Raw genomic sequence first — 20,349 nt, 5'->3', positions numbered from 1 at the left:
ACACTCAGCACTCACAAGAGTGGCTGCACATGCTTTTCATTCCCATGACCAGAGGAATTTTGCAATCCACTTATCATGTTCTGTTTCTCCACGAGTGCTGCTTTTTCCTAACAAGATACTGTAGACTGTGTGACCCACACATGTAGCACGGTTACAGCTCTTGTATGAAACTTCGAAGCAGTCAGTAGAGCAGTCGCTGTCCTGACCCCCGATGTCACTGCTAGTGTGTTGTTCCTAGAGATGTACACTTACTAGGTGTTTAGGTGTGCAGTCTGTACATTTTAGTAGAGGATGTGGTCTTACACATAAGTATCAAAATGACCGCTTTCGTTCCAAGATTAGCAAAAGCCTCCCATTATGTAACATACACAGGTGGTTTTTTATATAGATACATATGTACAGATATAGAGCTATGTCCCCTTAAACCCAGTAGTATTTTTGTGATGTGTATGTGTGTGTATATGTATATATACACTCATATATGCATATACACATAGACACATTTTATATTGTTCTTCAAGATAATAACAACACCACAAAATAGTACTCGACTTGATCTCAACTATTGCTCTGTGCACATTCATTTTAAAAAATGTGTGTGTCATTTTTTAGCACCAAGAAAAGCAATCTTTTGAAAATGACAATAAGAAACACCTCTCAATTGATCCTGGGCACTAATGAAAAAGTGAAAAAATTAACAACACTTGGAGTTACTCGTTGATTAGGACATTGGGTAGCTTTAGTTTTGTGGGTTCTAATGAAACATGTAGTAGAAATGAAGCAGAATATCTCCCCGAGCTTAAACAACATACTCAAAATGCCTGCATGTGTAAGGATTTTTTCAGATGCCGAAATCTATTTCATTACAGCCAGACATCAGCAGGATCCCCAGGGTTTGGATCATTTGAAAATATTGTGTTGGAAAGGGCACCTTAATAACATCGTAAAGCTGGAAGGAGAGAAGGGATATGAAGAGCAGTAGACGTTTTTTAATCTCAAAAAAATCCATCTCAAGTTAGATTTGTTTTTATATTGGCTTTTCCTCTTCCCTCTTTCCCTCTCCCACACAATAAAGTGTCTTTGAAATACTGACACATAAATAATTTCCTGCCTAAACATCTCAGAACTTGATCCTACCACAAAGAAAGGAGTAAAAAGTAACTTAGAGCTGGTTCCCAGAGAAAAGACAACAACCCTACATATGATTTCCCTGGGTCTGAGGGGCCTCCAGCGGGGTGTGGGGCTCTGTCCACCTCACAAGCCAGGCTCTCTATAGCCTTTGTCACTGCCCTGATTCCTCGTGCTTTGTTACCTTCCCTTACCTGACAGATGTTTCACTTGGCATTCAAGCAATTTCTCCCCCTCACCACTGCCAGATTCTAAAAGGTATATTCTAAAAAAAAAAAAGAAGAAGAAGAAGAAGAAAGAAAGAGAGAAAGAAAAGAAAGAAGAAAATTCCAAATAACCCATAAGTGATAATTGTTTTCCTTTGTCTTTTTTGTAGGAAATAGAGTGCTTTCACATCCTTGAGTTTCTGCAGATTTCAGTTTCCTTTCTGTTTTGAAACCAGATTTCTAAATTATATATTAGAGATTATTATAAAGATTTGTTTTAATGGGAAATATCAAAGAAGCAAGAGTATCTGATTGGTAGAATAGAGTCAGTTAAAAAGCCAGAGAAATCCTAGAGAAATGTGACCTCTTTCTTCCCTGCCAGGTATAATCTTTAGTCTTACTAGTTTATAATAGTCTAACATTCTATGGAAAGATTCTGTAGCAAAGTTACAATTTTAAGTATATTCATAGCAAAGAAGGTCCCTAAGCCCTTGACATACAGAGGGAGGGGACAGTCGTGCTGATGTTCTGTAGTCCAGATGTACCCTTTGAAATCAGTGGAAGTATTTTCAGGATTCCAGAGACATGATGTTAGCATACTGGGCAGAAAACATTTTTCTTCCTTAGTGAGTATAGAAACCAAAACAGCCGTACCTGTACCTGTATATGTGCGTAGCCTATATTATTATTCCCGGAAGCACAGAGCAGTCCACACCTAAAATGTCCTCTGTCCTACCTCCAGTGAACATGTTTCAATGTCTGGTGTCTAATCTTCCAAGATGTGTGCAGTTCTCTGCTGACGTAGCGCTGTTTTGAGCAACGCCGAGCGCTCGCTGGGTTTGTGTGATTCTAAGTGTTGTTTCACGTGTTCTGCTTTTCTCTCCCTCTCCTGCTGCTGTCCCCGCTCCATCAGAGAGAGCCGCGGGTCTCTGCTGCCGCCTAGTAGTTCCCTGTCACAAAGGGATGCCAAGGCTTACCGATCTGTCTGTCAAAACCAAAGATGTCTGGGAAATCCCTCGAGAATCCCTACAGTTGATCAAGAGACTGGGAAATGGGCAGTTTGGGGAAGTATGGATGGGTATGCTGAGACTCAATTATTCTATTACTAGCTCTCTCGTTTGGGAAGTCCCAAACATCCAAGATGGAAGGTGAAAAACGAAGACTTTATGGTCTGGAAGAAGGTTTAAATTACTAATAGTGGGGAATTATGCCTTTGATTTGAATTTCAGAATTCCGGAATTTCCAAAAGAGAGATAGCCGTCAAGATTGGCAGATGGCTCAAATTATGCTATGATATGAGTTTTGACTCATAAGCCAGAAAATAGTATAAGGCATGTTCCAGCCTGCACAAATGCCTTGCCTTTCATTTTCAAGTGCAAATGTTTGCCCAGTGCAGTGTCACCCCACAGGGCAAGTCACCTTCCATCTTTCCTAGTGCATGCATAATTATGGATTATAAGGACTGTGTTTTCTTTATTAATTCCCTTTCCTGTAGAGAAAGCTGATGGTTTGTGTTTTAACTTAACTGGGATTGCATCGAGTTGTACCCCACAAACTTCTGGATTGGCTAAAGATGCTTGGGAAGTTGCACGTGATTCATTGTTTCTGGAGAAGAAGCTGGGTCAGGGGTGTTTCGCTGAAGTGTGGCTTGGTAAGGCAGAGGGCACATTTCATTTTGGATGCATCTCAAAGCCAATTTAAAGACCGTTTGGGGCAAAAACATCCACACAGTCATTGGGACCAAGACATTTAACCTGGCTAGCTAGATAGGCACAGGACATTCAGATCTTGAGAATGTGGCAAAACCGCTGCACTTTTCTGTCCTTCTTCATATAGTTAATGAAGGCAGGCACACACAGAACAAGAAACCAGTACAATAAGAGTCCATTGTTTCCTCTTCCTAAGACCTGGGAAGGTAAGATACTACAGACAGTTACTATAAGAAAGACCATGGGCTTTTTTGCTCAGTAGGCCTGGGTTTGAATCCTTACTAACTGATTAACCATGAGCAAGGGGCCAATTTAACCTCTTTGTGCCTTTGTTCCCTCATCTGTAAAATTGGAATGATACCTACTTTTTAAGATTGAGGATTACATGGGACAATGCACTTAGAGTCCCTGTGTATAGGAGATGCTCCATAGACACTCCTACTTCCCCTTAATTTGGTTGTCATGTCGTTGATCAGGCTGACTGCACAGGGACCCTCCCACGGCTTTCATAACACCCTTCGGGCCCTGTTGCAGCTTTGCTTAGAGAAAATCCATAAATTTGGTCCCACCCAAACACACTTGTCAGTGAGACAGATGTTGGTGCTTATGGAATCCTCCTTCTTTCTTTCTTAGATTCAATTAAAAACAAAAATATTTTTAAAATGTTGCTTAAAAAAAAAAAAATACAGGTAGGTACCTGTTGCCACATGTACCTGTCGGTGTTTAGGGTGGTCCACATTAAAAGGTTTAACACAGTGAAAGCACTTGGAACAAAGCCTGGCAAGGACCAAGTGTTTACACAGATGTAGATACAGCAGTGAGGTTGGAGATGGACGCTCGGACATACACGTTTGTGTGTGTACGCATAAGATACTGTATAATAAGTGTGTATAAATATCTTTATATGGCCTTCCTCTCCCTCATCCGCCCAGTTTGTAATTGCAGTTGTGGATGCCAAGGATTTTAATTCAATCAATTATGCAGTCAGGAAGAATCAGACTTTATACAAAAATTTATTATCAAACTTTATAATTAACAACTTTAAATCAGTATGCCATACTATTAAGAATCTGTTTCCCACTGAACATAAAGCATCAAGTTATGCTAGTTCAGGATCAGGAAGGAATGCCAGTGAGACTAACTGTGTTGTTATTAGAGAAGAAAATCTCTATTTAAAATTTTGGGATGCTAACAGCACTCAAATAAGAAAGACCACTGACAGATTGTCAGATTTTCCATTTATGGTTGTGGTCAGATGTTTTATAAGATTTGAATGAACTCTTCTTTAAGCCACTGTTCTTTCATAACTTAGATTCTTGTAGGTTGCATACTATAATTATATGAACCCTGTCTCGAACAGTGTGACAAAAGTTCACTGAATTTTTTAATTCTAAAGTCAATTATATTCAATATAAAATTTTTAATTTAAACCACTTTTCTAAATAGAAAAGGTGTAATCTAACTTCACAGATCTTTCTGTTTCCCTTAGAGATATAAGTCAAAGTCCTAGAGCTAATAGTGGAATACACATTGAACTTGCATTTTTTCTTTTTTTTTCTTACATTTGGGGCTGAAAGAGATTCAAAAGATAATCCAGTTCCATTCCTATATTTTACAGATGAGGCAACTAATGATCATAAACCAGGCCTGTCTCTGTACCTACCTGATTTTAACATGTTATGCCTAAATATTTCTGTTCCCTCTTAGCTGCTGTTTGATTTTTCCACTCTAAACTGATAGAAGCTATTGTTCTTGTGACAGACCATCAGTAAACCTGAGGAATTTTCCTTACCTGGTTGAAGTATGGGGCAAGTAGACTGCGAGCTTCTTGCCAATGCTTATCAGCATACTTGTAATCTTACTTCTGTATCAGCTGTTCAAGGACTCAGTCAAGTAGCCCATTTACTGAAGACAGTTGAAAGTCTGGAGGTAATCTCCAGACATCCTCAGTGTGTTGCCATGTTTTGTTTTTTTTTTAATGGCACACTTCATAACATGGAACTTAATCTAGTTTCTTCCACGCTCCCTCTACTACCTAAGGGATAGCTATGGGATGGCTGGGCCTGTTCTAACCTTTGGACATTCGTCCTTGTAAAGAAGTGTCCAGAGCTTTTGGTACCAATTTGTAGTCAAATGGGTGATTACGGAACAGGAAAGCGGCATGTATCAAAATAAGAAGAAAGTTGCAAGAATTATAAACCATAATATAGCCGTAAGGAAACACATTTTTCCTGTTGAAATATTTGACAGAGTCCTTACATTTGATTGTCCTCATTCAACAAAAAAAGATACTAAGTTCTTCTAAGTTAAACTCTAACTTTATGCAAGTAGTTATTGATTTAAAATCTTTTTTTTTCCCCCATCAAAAGAGGATCTTGGATTTAACTTAATATTGTGGGATGTGTGCAGGTACCTGGAACGGAAACACAAAAGTAGCCATAAAGACACTTAAACCAGGCACAATGTCCCCAGAGTCATTCCTTGAGGAGGCACAGATCATGAAGAAGTTGAAACACGACAAGCTGGTCCAGCTCTACGCCGTGGTGTCTGAGGAGCCTATCTACATTGTCACCGAGTACATGAACAAAGGTTAGGCCCCACCTCACAGCTGACCCACAGGGGTTGTTCTGGGGAGGGCAGTGGCAGTGCCTGCTTGCTTTTTTCCTAGTTTCTTCATGAGTCAAGCATTCCCATCAATGAAGCACAAATTGTGTGCTCATTAATGAAAACATTTTTTGAAACAGACCATGACCTTGAGTTTGCCCCCCACATACTTATGAAATGCGACACCTTCTGCACGCTGCACATGTCAGGAGTCCCAGCTCCTGGCTGTAATGAAAGCATTCATTTTTAATATCAGGGATGGCGTGGGAGGCTATGATCATTTGCTATCACTTTGAATGCCATGGGCTAAATTTTCTTTTTCAGGGCTGAACGGTTAATATCAGACATAGGTCTCTGGGCTCAGTTTAGTCTCCATCTTCTCAGCACCTTTGTTTTTCCAGCATGCTTCTTAAACATCAGATGGAGAAAAACATGCTTTTAAAGAGCACTTTTTTTTTTTTTTGAAGATTTATTTACGTAGTTTAGAGAGAGAGAGAATACAAATGGGAGGGGCAGAGGGAGAAGGAGAGAGAGTGGTCAGGAGACTCCACGCTGAGCGCAGAGCCTGATGCAGGGCTCAGTCTCAAGACCCCGAGGTCATGACCTGAGCTGAAGCCAAGAGTTGGGCTCTCAACTGACAGTGCTGCCCAGGTGTCCCAAAGAGCACATTTTATTCTCATTCTCTCTTTGTCTTTCTAATCAAAGCATTATTGCCAGGGATAAGGCCAAAGATCACTTTGTTTTGGAAAAATAGACAAAGCAAACAAGAAATAACCTTAAAAGGCAAGCATTGCACATCAGAGGACACCGGTGTAATTTTTCCTTTGCACATACTTTCTTTTTCAATATATGTGGAATTCTTGTTTACCTGCCAAACGCTTTGTCCTTTGTGTCCAGGGTTATTTGGTAAATAACTTTGTTGTTAAAGCACGGAAGCAATCATGAATGATCATTGTGAACCTCCAGTCTCTGCCAGTGATTGTTTCAGCCCTGGTGTTGGTCCTGAGCTCCTTAACGGCCCCAAGCTAGCAGGGGGAGCTACCTGCCCCACTCTGTATTCCTCAGATACTCTTTCCTTGATTTAAAATCTGTAAATAAGCGAGGCCAGTGATTCTCGAACTTTGCCATGTGTCAGAATCACTCAGGGGGCTTCTTACAATGCAGGTTTCTGGACCCAGCTTCCAGCGTTTCTGATTCTGAATCTTGGGTAGAACCCGAGAGCTTGCATCTCTAACAAAATTCCCAAGGAGTGCTATCCCACTGGTCCCAGGACCACACTTCGGGAACCACAGGGCTGGACAGCGTCTTCCCCATGTCCCTCCTCCGTGTGGGGCTGCTGGGGGATGAGGCTGAAATGGTGCAGCTCCCCACGTGTGCCCACATGTCCTTCTTTGTGACACAAAAGGAACCGTATTCCATGTATTGTGGTTTTTATCAAACCTTTGTTGTCCTTAGAAATGGAGTCACCATTGTTTGTTTCTGAAAGAAAACTGCTGCCTCTCAAGGCACAGAGGTTTTTCCTACCCTCCTTTTTTTTTTTTTTTTTTGGTATAAATCTTTTCTTCATTGAGAGCATTATTCATTCAATCACCTCATTCCTTCTAATAAGAAAACCAAATATCGCCCTTTGTCAGGCATTTTTATCTTTCGGAATAAATTGAAATGGTTTTATATTTTGTTCACAGGAAGTCTACTTGATTTCTTAAAAGATGGGGAAGGAAGAGCTCTGAAATTACCAAACCTTGTGGATATGGCAGCACAGGTAGGCCTCATGGCCCTTGGACCCTTGCCTCAGGTTTAGCGCCGTGTAGGTGCATCGAGTCATGGTGTGACTTGTGTCCTGTTCCCTGGTGCCCACAGGTTGCTGCAGGAATGGCTTACATCGAGCGCATGAATTACATCCACAGGGATCTGCGATCAGCAAACATTCTAGTGGGGAATGGACTCATATGCAAGATTGCTGACTTTGGATTGGCCAGATTGATCGAAGACAATGAGTACACAGCAAGACAAGGTGGGCATTTCCATAGGATAGCTTGTGATCACATCCTTGGGGACAGTCACTGCACGGTTCCTTCCTCTCTCCTTCCATGCCCTTCCTCCATTTGAAATGGCATTCTTCAGCTGAGGTTTTTCTTCCTGATCTGGCAGAAATCTGATAGCTCTGCAGGTGGGAGACTGTAGTGGCTTCAATAGATGAACAAGATGTTGCTTTCTGAGGTGGTCTTCCTGGCTTGTGTTGCCCTCCTCACATCCAGGCCTGGGATGCTTTACTTTTGGGGAATGAGGGCTGTGGAAGGCCAAAAGATAAGTCAAATAACAGCTCGTCATTCCATCGAAGTCTCAGCAGAACACAGAAACATGTTCACTGGAGAATTTAATAAAGGAGTTATTCATAAAGGCATGGGCAGAGTTAGGAAAACCAACATGGCATAGTGTGAGATCCTAGAGCTAGTAAGTAACAGCCACCCAGCGGGCCAGAGGCCAGAGGGCAGTGGGGAGGGAACCGCCACCAGAGCTAAGAACAAGAGGCCACATTTGGCAGAGAAAGGCCAGGCATGGATCCGGTGATTTGTACCCAAGCTCACTCTTCGGGCCTCCTCCAGATGTCATGCCCAACCTGGCAAGAAGCCCAAGCTCAGAGGAGCCCACTGGTGAGTCCAGCTGGGTCCAGAGCCAGGAGAGAGCAGAAAAGGGATCTAGAAGAAGGATAGAAAATAACAGTGTCCCCCAAGCAGCCAACCACCCTCTAGATCATCTGCCTCCATTCTCCCTCCCCCAGAGATTTGTAGAAATCAGACTGTAGATCAAACACATCCCAAACCAGTAGCCACTCCAGTGGGGAGCTTTTTGGCTGCTTTGAGAACACCCAGTGCCAGGGAGGGAATTCCCAGGGTTATTTTCTACCATCCTGGATCTGCACACAGCGGTCAGCAGGTAGGTGTGTGGAATTAAGTGTGCCAGACAAATGTATCCTCCTCCTGTAGAACGTAATGCTCGAGTCTGAAGGGGGTGGAGAGGGTGTCGTGGCTGCTGCTCATAAGCACACCTAGGCCTTCTGAGCAGGGTTGAGCGATGATGAGGACATATTACAGGGGAATACTTTCTACTGGGTTTTTTTTTTTTTTTTAAAGATTTTATTTATTTGACAGATCGAGATCACAAGTAGACAGAGAGTCAGGCAGAGAGAGAGAGAGAGAGGAGGAAGCAGGTTCCCTGCTGAGCAGAGAGCCCAATGTGGGGCTCAATCCCAGGTCCTGGGATCATTGACCTGAGCTGAAGGCAGAGGCTTAACCCACTGAGCCACCCAGGTGCCCCTCTACTGGGTTTTAGAAGGGCCACCCTGGAATTCTGATCCTTTCTTTCTTCTTAAATTCTTTCATTTCATGCCTGTTCTTCCCTCATCATTCTCAGCAGTCTCGAGTGATGGGGGAAATGTTTAAACGAAGACCCTGGCTCGTGCAGATACTGTCCAAATGCTCAGTCCCATGTTGGTCAGACAGCTCGGCTATTTGAATGTTCCCAACACTTCGCAGTTCCTGTCCTGGAGCCAAATGCCCAAACCGCCAGCATGCCCTCACACACACACATGCACACACACGCGCACACACACACACACACACGCACGCTACAGCGGAGCCAGATGGCAGGCCATGTCCCTAATCAAAGGCACACGGGCAGCTGTGATTGGTGCTGGTCGTCCAGAGAGAAATGTGGATGTGATTTTGAGTCAAGGCGAGCTGAGAGGGCCTGAGACCTGGCCCCAAAAGAGAGTTCACCCCGCGGCAAACCCATCACGTCCCAACCCAGAGACCCAGAGGAGGGGGAGCAGGTGAAGGTTTGGAGACGTGAATATTTGATTTGGGATGGGGTGAGATTGGAGTCGGTCTCAGCAGACGGTCGTGAAAGCATCCTTGTGTGCATGAGTGGAGTCCTGGTGCCAGATGGGGCCGTCCAGGATTTGTCCCTCCCCTTCTCCCAGACTCTGGACTCTACAGAATTTGTGGTAACAAATTCTGGCCTTGAACCATCCAGAAGGTTGCAGGGCAGAAACCCAGGATGTGGACAGAGGCACTGCGGACAGGGCTAGAGGTTTAGTTCATGGAGTGGGGTCCTTTGGCTGTGGCCTTGGGTGCCTGGCACCGGAGGGGAAGGCATGTGAGAGCCCCTCACCAATTTCCCTGATGGCATGCTTCTGTGGAGCGGGCCACACTGGCCACCCTCGGCCCTGGCCATCACATCCAATCCTCGTCTCCCACCAGCTGTCCCCATCCCCCTTCTGGTGGCATCCTCACCCCCACCGTCACTGTCCCATCTGCTGTCCTGACACCTTTTGAAGGATCAGCTTCATACCCTTTGTACAGTGTTTCCTTTGCTTAACTTCCAAATAGAGAGTCCCACGCATCCCTCTTAAAACATTTTTTGCTTCTCTCTTCTCTTTCACAAATATCTTCACATCTGTGCTAAACACTGGAGATAAGTAAGGAGAAGTAAAAATGATGTGGAGAACTGAACTTGGGGAAAAACAAAGGCTGTGGGGCTCCAGGATTTGCAAGGAGAATAAAAGAAATGGTCTCCTGCAGGAGAGGGAGAGGAAGGAGCTGGGGCATTTACAGGATACCTACCGAGAGCCAGCCTGAGGGGGTCACTGTGAAGAGTGTGGAGGGAACTGACAGAAATAGACTCAGGGGTTAAGTAACTTGTACAAAGTCACAGTTAGAAAAAGGGCCGAGGCAGGAGTTGAGTCCAGGTATGGCCAGCACTGTTGCTTCTGCCCTCGTCACCTGTACTGACCACCTCTCATCAAAACAGTCATTGCAAAACTAAAAACTAAAAACTAAGATTAGACGTGAGTCCCTTTTTCCCTTTATTTTCTGGGAAAGTCTTTAAGGGGGAGCTTCTGATGTGCACGTGTGAGGGAGTTTAGAAGAGCTTTATTTTCCAGCTCTGGGACAACCCAGCTGTTTATAAAATTCCTCCCGAGGGCCTGGCCTGCCCTGGCCTCTTTATGAGGCAGAAAGGGCCCGGTCGGTGTGTATCTTCTCGTGTGCTCTGCAGATGGCATGCGAGCCGCGTGCTAACGTTCCTGTTGGGATTAACCAGCTCCTCCACACAGCTGGTCCATGTGCTGGCTAATATTTTCAAGTCGGGTTTTATGATACCCACAGGCCACGGCCAGGATCAATCTTGATCACGGAAGTGTGGGCGGTATTGAGAAGCAAGGGCCAAACACAGGTATTTAGGGACAGTTGTTTTTCAACACAGCTGTGGGTTTCCCATCTAAGGGAACACTGAAATGTCTGTCACCATCCCCCCTGCCGGGGGTGGATCCAGTGATATTTCCCAGGGCACAAGTAGAATTGAAATTTGGACATGTGTTAAACAGCCCTTCCTGCGTTCCTTTCCTCTTACCACCCCCCTACCCCACTGGACTGTAAGCAGAAGCCGTGTCAGGGAGAAGGTCAAGACCAGGGTCAGAGCCTGTGAGGGTGGTCCTCTGCCAACAGCCTTCTAGAGGCAACTCAAAATTATTTGGTATTGCTCTCTAATACCTGTACGCCTCCCTCCGTCACAGCAGATCTTCTGTAGTCATAAACACATTGCTAAATTCTGTCCAATCAGGGTGTCGGAATGATGCCAGCATTAATTATTTGAATGCCTTATCTGGGAAAGGGACTTTGCTAGGAGCTACAGATCTCAGGAAGCCTGAGATTGCACTGGGGAGGTCTGCAAGTGTGCAGAGGGACACACAGGAGCGGCGCCAAAGCCACATAAATCCATTGCCTGGGGCCTTGGCCACGTTATTGAGCTTTTCTACACCTCAGTTTGCTTCTCTGTAAGGTGGAAATATATTTTACCTGCTTTGTGCTTTAATTTTTGCCAAGATAACAAAAAACAATACATGCAAAGTACTCAGCACAGTGCCCAGAACATGGCAGGTGATAAATAAATGCTCCTGTTGTCATCCTGTACAAGACAGTCCTTGGGGAATAAACACGTGCAAGAATGGACTCTAGACCCAATGGAAAGGCTCAGACACTGTGCTGGAAAGGGAGAGAGGAAGCAAAGATAATGTCCACATAGTCAAATGCACATGTCATGAGAACGGACTTGCCAGCAACAGAAATGAGGGAGTCCGGGAAGAAGAGCTCATTTTCAGAGGAAGAGGGTGAGTTTGGCTTTGGGTTTGCTGAACTTGAAGTAGTTGTGGTGGTACGTCCCAGTGCAGTGTCCAAGCCCTCACCAGGTGCTGCTGCCATGGTGCTCACCTCCCAGCACCTCCCCCCCACTCCCTGCCTCGCCACTTACGCTGGCCTCTCCCCACGACTTGCACCATTGCCTGAGGTCCACCCTCAGCCACCTCCCTACCCCAGCATCAGCAGAGACGGCCCCAGCCCTGCCCGTGCCGTGGGCACCCCAAGGTTCTGCCGTCTGTCTGTCTGTGGTCACATGTCCACACCTCACCTCCTCCCATAACCACCAGCAGGGGCGGCTGTCACCAGGCCTTTCTCTCTAAGACTCCCAGCCCCTCCAACCATCAGTTCCTTCAGAGCTCACACAAACACACAGGAAACAGGGAGAATTCTTGATCGACTCCATATTCTTCTTCATAAGCTTTCAGGAAGCCCAGCACTGACTAGTCCTTGATTTATTTTTTTTTTTTAAAGATTTTATTTATTTATTTGACAGAGAGAGATCACAAGTAGACGGAGAGGCAGGCAGAGAGAGAGAGAGAGGGAAGCAGGCTTCTCGCCGAGCAGAGAGCCCGATGCGGGACTCGATCCCAGGACCCTGGGATCATGACCTGAGCCGAAGGCAGCGGCTTAACCAACTGAGCCACCCAGGGGTCCCTAGTCCTTGATTTAAACCTAATAAGTTCGGATAGACTTGGCTTGTGGATAAGAACGACTTGCTTTTGTGGACACTTATTTTTTATTTAGCCATAACATACATACAATAAAATGAGTAAATCTGAAATGTCCAACTCAGGAAGTTTTTGCACATTGGTTTGCCTCTGAAACCACCTGTGGACGAAGACACAGAGCACTGCCAGCGCCCCAGAAGTCCACCGCCAGCCCCGTCCAGCCAGTAGCGCCCAAGCGGGCAGCCACTGTCCCCACTGCTGTCAGCAGAGCTCCTTCTGCTGGCAGGGCAACTTCATAAACACCAGTCCCAGAGTCTCACTCCCCCGTGTCTGGCTTCCCCACCGTCGTGTCTCTGGGCTTCATCCTTGTTGCTGCGCGAATTGGTTCTTTCCCTTTGGTGGCTGTGCCGTGTTCCACTCTACAAATGCATCACTTCTCTCTTCCACTGGCCTTTCTGATTTGGGGCCATTATGAATTAGGCTGGTGGTAGACATGGTGGTAGACAGATGTCCTCCTATCTCTTGGATAATCCCAGGAATAGAACCATTAAGGGCCCTTGGGTGGCACAGTCGGTTAAACGTCTGACTCTCGGTTTCAGCTCAAGTCATCACCTCAAGTTCGTGAGATCGAGCCCCGTGTGGGCCTCGAGGCTCAGCACAGAGTCTGCTTGAGAGTCTCCCTCCCTCTCCTCCCCCGCTTCTGCTCATGTTCACGCTCTCTCTCACATAAATACATAGATCTTTAAAAAAATTTTTTAAAAACTGAGCCTGGGTGGCTCAGTCCGATAAGCATCTGCCTTTGGCTCAGGGCATGATCCCCAGGTCCCGCATAGGGCTCCTGCTCAGCGGGGAGTCTGCTGCTTCCTCTCCTTCTGCCCCTCCCCCTGCTTGTGCCTGCGCATGCGCACTCGCTCTCTCTCTCTCAAATAATCTTTGGAAAAATAAATAAATAAATAGAACCATAGTCCTACAGACCTCATTAGCATTTGTAGATACTGCCCACGAACTTTGTGGGCATATCTTTGAAGGTCTAATACAGGGTTACTGTGTTATTTGCTGGTCATGTACCTCCCTCCAGGCTGCAGACAGGACCAGTAAGACTGCGCAGCCTAGGATTCTAAGTTACAAGGCCTGGGTTCAAACTAACTGTATCACTTACAAATCACTTGACCTTTGTAAGCCTCAGTTATAGCATCTGGGAAATGGAGACATGAAAATAATTACCTCACATAATTAGTGCAGGACTACACGAGCCATCCGTAAAAGCTCTTTGAGGGTTGTGGAATATAAAAACCATTCCTACAGACCTGAAGTTTTTGTGTTTGATATATATTGTCCTTGAAAAGTATCTTTCTTACCTAAAAACAAAATGTTAAAAAAAAAAAAAAAAGCCAGCTAATCAGTAAAGAAGAGTCAGTCTTTTCAAAGAGGAAAAAAACAAAACTAGTTGATGATTTTCTGGGCAGGACCGTTTGGGCAGTCAGTTTGTCTGTGCAGCCACTGTTCTGTATTACCTGCCTGTCCCAAGGGCCCCTCCAACCTGACACAGCCAACCAGAGATGCCAGCAGACTTTCCTTTTTCTCACACTTGCCTTCTCTGCTGAGAACCGCCCCTGCCTCCAGGCCGCCTGGGTCGCTTTTCCTTTATTTCTTTTGCCAGCTGGGCGTCTGGTGGGGCATTCTCAGCAGTGCCCCTGATGGTTGTGCACGCACATGAGCGAGCACACACGCACGTGCACGGGCACTGTTGGAGCAATTCTCCCAAGTGTCTGCGGACCCAGTCTCGCTGCTTCTCTAGAGCATTTGGCCTGAAGATCAGCACAGAGCACCTAGTAGGTGTTTAACAGATATCTGTTTACAGCAGTGAAAACAGCCCACATCACTGTCGCGTCTCCTCACTCTTCCCAGGCGTGCTCTCCTGCGCCCTGGGCACTGGGCACAGCTCTCTCCGGGCGTCGGATACCGTGAGGACGGTTTGCTACAGCAGCACCCCCTGCACGCAGTGAGACTGTCTTTGGGGTAATGGGAAGCACAGGAGCTTTGGACCTAGGAGGTCTGGTTTCAAATCCTGGCTCTGCCACTTCCTGCTCATGGACTTTGCAGAATCTCTCACCTCTGGGGGCCTCAGCTCTCTCTCCCTTGGACGAGGGTTGGTACTGGTCACCTCTCAGGTGATTGGGAAGGTCAGAGAAGAAGCTGTTGGTGTTCATCACTCCTTCCCACTGCTCCCAGCAGCACTTAGTGTCACATCGTTCTGGATGGCCAGACCCCACTCAACTACACACGCGTGCACATGCACACACGCGCACACACACACACACACACTGTCTCTCTGGATTGGTTAAGAATTGGTTAAGACACATGAAATCTGATGATCTTGGTGTGAATCTTAGCATCCCTGCTAATTAGCTATAAACTCTGGACAAGTTTCTTAACCTCTCTGAGCCTTCCTTCCCTCCTCCGACAACAGGGATAATAATAGTTATCTACATCACAGAATTGTTGGATGGCTTTCCTGGGAATGTCTGTAAAGCACTTAATACACAGCAAATGCTGAGCTGATAGCTGTATAGTCATAGTAGTAATGATAGTAATAGCACTACTACTGATCCAGTGGGTTGATCAAGCTGCTTGTGTGTCTCTCACATGCCGTCCCTCCTTCCCTCCCTCCCTCCTTCCTCCTTGCCCCGCCCATACACGCTTACACACACACACAGACGCAAGCCCCTTGGTCTGTCCCTAACAGCTCCCAGCCAGGTCACCTGCCAATTTGCCTATTTAACCCTCTCCTCTCCTGATCTGAATCATCACAAAGACAGAAACATAAGAGTCGCTCTGTGTGTTGGTTGGCTTTTTTTTTTTAAGGTCTAAGTTAATGACCGGCTTGTTGTTGGGGAAGTAAATGTCAAGGCAATTTAATCTTTGGATCTTGGGAATGTGCGTAGAAACCGGGGCTTCCGTGACTTTATATAAGACCTGCTGTGAGTTTAGGCTTGTGTATTAAATAGAAGAAGAAAAATGCGTCTGTTCAAACACTCCCAGTATTGCAGATTTAGGTTGAATAGATTAGTATCTGGAGGAAAATTCACGTATAAATTAGACTGCGAAGAATTCATAATTGTTGCAGTTTTCATGTTAATTATTTCATGTTAAAAAATTGTTACTGCATAAATTAACACATTCTTTCATGGTGAACATATTTTAGAAAGATTTGTTACTTTAATAACTCTTTGTGTATTAGAAATCCCAGATGCCTGTACTAATTAAATATAATCAGATTTTGGATTCAAAAAGCACAGTAGCCATTTAACACAAACAAGGAGGCAGCTAGGTTGACAAACACAGTCAGGAAGAAGCTATCCCTGTTTCTTTCAAATTCTGAATTTCAGCAATTCAGAACTGTGAATTCAATTTCTGTCCTTCCTTTGTATTACAATGACTGGGGATTATCAGACTCAGAACGCCAGCTTTCCAGCTCAAGGGCTTCTGCAGAATTATTAATCAGCCTCATCCAAGGCCCCTGTAATCCGGTGGCACATCAAGGCTGATCTCGCCCTGAGATGCCCTCCCTCTGCCCCCGTCGGCACATGCGTTTCTTGTTCTCTGTCAACAACAGCATTGCAATTCCCACACAGTGTGCTGTGACCTGAACAGCAAATGTCAGGGAAGGGGAGGTAGGAGGGGAACCCTTTTAATCATTGGACTTAATCTAATTCTTCCCATACTAGAGAAGCAAACCATCCTTTGACGAAAAGCAAACCCTTTCCAAAGCAGCCATTGTTTTAAGGACAGAGCAGGAAACTTGTTTGTTTGGACTGACCCTCCGGCCCCCAGAGTTTACAGTCTGCCCAGAGGGGCTGTCTGGTGAGAGCCTGGGGAACCTCCGGGGGCAGAACGACCTGCCCTCAGCCCGACCTGCCCTCAGCCCGGTGGAAGCCAGCCCTCCCGCTGAGTTCGTGGGGTGCATGCCAGAACCGAGCCTGGTTCTGATCCGGCCTCCCCGGTCCCCAGTTTGGACACTTCCGTCACTAGGCAGAAAAGCACCTTCATTGGTATTCTGCGGCTTCCTGCCCCGGGCTTCCGTGGCCTTTCCAAAGGGATGCTTTGTTTATCTGCCGAGCCACCCTGGAGCTGCGGGGGCCGGGTTGACCGCCAGGGAGGGTGGGTCATTCTGCCCGGGAAAGCGAGATGAATTGTGCACACCATCCATTTTCCGCACAGAAAGAACACGCGGAAAGCCAGAGATCACAGTGAAAAGAAAGAGACAGACTACCTCACCCCTGCCTACCCCAGCTCTCTTTTAAGATTAGAACTACAGGAAGGAGGTGGACTCACTCCTTCCACACCCTGACAGCCCGGGGGAAACAGATGGGACCGCTGTAAGCCCTGATCCCTGACAGCCCGCTCCTCTGAATAGCTTTCCTCTTTATCTGCACTGGGCAGTCACGTGCTCTGCTCCGTGTGGGTGTCTTTCTCCTTTGTGCTGTCTTGGGCAGAGCAATTTGGCGGCTGTTTCTGAATGGTCAAGAGCATGTCCTTGGTCTGTGCCTCCCATGTTTCTTAGTAATCAGCAAGAAGGAAGCAGATGGTCACCCTCTGTGATTTTAAAGTGTGTAAATAGGAACTGCAGACTGCCATCAAACATCAAAACTGTCACTTGGCTTCCTCGTCTTGCTCTGCTGGCAGAAGGAACTCCTTCATTTGCATCATCTGGATAATCAGGGGCAGGCAGTGCTGATGAAAACTGCCCCCGCATTTGGAAGCCTCCATTTCTTGCAGCTGAAGGCAGGCACACAGCAGCATCAGGCTGGTCTCCCCCGTGGCACAGGCAGTGTGTGGAAGCAGTTGGAAAAGGCAGCCCCAACGTGGTTATTGTCTTCTGCATATCCTCTCTTCCTTTGATTTCTTGCTGACTCCCACCAAAGCCTCAATATGACCACCAGCTGTTCCCTCGCAGTTCCCCAACCCCAGTGCTTATCCTTTCCACCCAGCATACTTTGCAGCATGATGTCAGTCTGAACCAGGCCTGCTGCCCCTTCGGAGGGCGGCTGGATTCCTGGAATAATTTGTGTTAAGCTGCATCCCCAGACACCCATTTACTATTTAGGTCTGAGTCCCCACCACCCTGAACAGCAGTATCCACACGGCTAGAAAGCCCGACACACCGCTTTCTTGTCTGTTATTCTGGATGAAAGTTCGCAAAGGTAGTGTCCGTCCGACTGGGGCTGTGAATCAGAATCTTTATTCTGATTTTGCTTCTCTTTTGGCTCTTGGAAAGCTGAAAGGGTCCTTGGTTCTAGAATAGTTCCAGAATAGCTAGCAAGATTCCTCCTTTACCCACTTCCACCCAAGAGAACCACTTAAACCCCCGCCAGTGCAGTCTATAAGCAAAGTCGTCTGGGTGGTTCTTAGATTTCCTTCCTGAAAGGAAGGGGACCATTACCCATGATTTCGGGAGATGCTAGTGCGTTCTGGTCTTTTATGCTGCTGGGGAGAGTTCTCTTGGGTTGCCCGTGGTCACCATTGGGAATGGTGGTAGGGAGACAAGTGCCAGAGCAGCTTCCCATCACCTGCTGGCTCCCCCACAGATTGCAGAAGTGTCCCAGCTGGCTTTCTGGTCTCCTCCCCATGAGGCTGTGCTGCCCTTCCCTGTTGACCTCCTGCCTGCCCTTCCTCAGCTCCAGGATGCCAGGCCTAGTGCCCTGGCTACAGTCTCATCCCCCGTTCTCCCTGGCGGCTGGGTGTTCTGATTCAGTGTTCAACACCCACCAGTGGACCTTGCACCCTTCTCCATCTGGTCCTCCATTCTGGGCCTCCCTTGAGACTTTCCTCACCCCTCTCAGCCTGAGCATCGCTGCCAGGGAGTCAGCCATGCCAGACTTTGGATCCGCGCCCCGCTCGTCGGTCCTTGCCTGTGTAGTGTGTCCAGGCCCTGCCTCTGGCCCTTGGTTCTTCTCTTCCTTGGCCGAACTTGTTCCTCCTCCACGAACATCCCCGATAGGACAGCACTCCTCCTCCTCCTCCTCCTCATTGCCTCCTTCCTTCCTTCTCAGATCCCGGCTCACCATGATACATTTCAGATGAAACATCTCGTGACTTCATTGCACCCTGTACCTCTCCTTTACTTTTAAAACATGGTGCTAAAATCTTACGAACTTAAAAGTAGAAATTTCAACAGAACGCGTCACCAGGAACAACTGGGAAACACACAGTTGTATTACTCCAGACATGTTTGGGAGATTCGAAAGTCATTCCTTTGGCCTAGCGTGAAAAATCTGGGTTTTGCTTTGCATGGTTTTATTGGGTTTGAAATCATTGTTTTGTTTGAATAACCACAGAGTTCCAGGTCAGGTCAGCTTTGATTTTGCCGCTTCTACAGGATATCCCGTCCCGGTCCTGCCTTGTCACCCCTCCCAGCCAACGCAGTCCGCTTCCTGTTGTTGGCCTGGTGTGCGATTTCTTTCCCTTTATTCCACAGGGTAACTTGAAAGTCAAAGCACTGCACATTATTTAATTTTAGATGTAATAATTCGCAGAGTTTGTGGCTTTCTAATTAAAGGGGACCCTGGATGGATCTTTAATTCAGAAAAACAGCATCTTTTGTTGAGGCGAATGCCTTCCCCCCTTGAAAATGCTATCGGGGCACCACTGTAGTCTCTGTAGGAAGGATTTGGCTGCTTTTATTCCACGCTGGCTTCGCCTCCTCCACGTTGGGCCAGTTTTTTAGCCAGAAGGGATGGTTTCTGAGACAGGACTATGGACTTGGCCTGGTCACAGGGGAGGAAAAAAAGGTTTGACCGCCCAGCTCTCCAAGAGCCAATAATGTGAGCTGGCCCCACCCCCAATGATGTGAACTGGCTACCCAACCCCCCCCAACCTCCCTACCCCGCACCCCGCAGGCCTGTCCTGGCCTCCAGGCTGAGCCCCTCCCAGGAGAACTACAGGGTCACACTGCAGCATTTTAGCGTGGCCACCTCTATCCAGAGCCCTCACTCCCCGTGCATGTTCTCTTTTCCTCTCTCCTGAGCCCCTTTTTTTCCTAAAGTCAGGGCCGCCATCTATTTACCTGTCTGTTGGGTTTGCCTGTGAGCTCTGTCTCCCCACCTGCCTGGAAAGGCTTATGGCAGGAAGTTCACCCACACTTGGTTTTCTCAGGAGGCCCTCCCCCTGTGCCTGGGGCTAACAGGATGCTCCGTAAGCTGTCAGTAATTGAGGGATGAGCTCGCTGGGTTTTCTTCATGCTCCTTCCCGCTCTCAAAGTTTGGAGAGCCTTGGCTAACCTGCCTCAACTCAGTGCCTTTGCGTTACTGTCCAAATAGAATAATGCTTGGCATTTATGCAGCTGTCACAAGGTGCCAGAGGCTGTGCTGAACCCCTTACATTATTTATAATTCTCACCACAAGCTCATGAGGGTATCATCGTCTCAGTTTACAGACACGGAGACTGAGGCTGGGGGAGGTTTTAAGTGGCCACCCGGCAAATCGAATGTGCAAGCCCAGATCTGCTGACTCGGAGAGCTCCTTTTGTCAGTGGCCATCCTGGGCCTTCACAAATGAGCCCTCAATCACAGCACAGCCCACAGGGTGGGTCCCTTTGCACTGTCACTTAAGAGCATTTTCTCCTTGATTCCTGGCCACCTCACATGCACAGTGCAGGAGGTAGATGTGGGAGTGGAAGTCTCAGCCATTTTCATTTGACTATCTCCCATGTCATTGCCATCATCTTAATACATGAAGATGCATAAAGTGTGGTGAGTAACCAAATCAAATGAGAACTGTTTCCACTTGAAGCAAAGAAAACAGCTTGCCTGGCCACTAGGGATATAGGACCTCCATT

The 20,349-nt window shown here is 46.7% G+C and overlaps 1 protein-coding gene across 9 annotated transcripts in view; it reads left to right on the top strand.

Annotated features, from left to right (window-relative positions):
- Positions 1-20,349, top strand: part of FYN (FYN proto-oncogene, Src family tyrosine kinase) — a 213,228-nt gene that overhangs the window by 171,602 nt on the left and 21,277 nt on the right. For 8 of the 9 annotated variants that reach the window (XM_047735094.1, XM_047735090.1, XM_047735092.1 and 5 more), the window contains 4 exons: positions 2,248-2,412; positions 5,453-5,632; positions 7,333-7,409; positions 7,508-7,661. In XM_047735094.1, the coding sequence (XP_047591050.1) occupies positions 2,248-2,412; positions 5,453-5,632; positions 7,333-7,409; positions 7,508-7,661 (576 nt within the window). Of the gene's footprint in view, positions 1-2,247; positions 2,413-2,829; positions 2,986-5,452; positions 5,633-7,332; positions 7,410-7,507; positions 7,662-20,349 lie in introns of all 9 variants that reach the window. The other variant, XM_047735099.1, reaches the window with a different exon arrangement.

The sequence above is a fragment of the Lutra lutra genome, chromosome 6 (genome assembly GCF_902655055.1).
Source record: "Lutra lutra chromosome 6, mLutLut1.2, whole genome shotgun sequence".
Lineage (NCBI taxonomy): Eukaryota > Metazoa > Chordata > Mammalia > Carnivora > Mustelidae > Lutra > Lutra lutra.
This window is presented reverse-complemented; position numbering and strand designations above follow the sequence as displayed.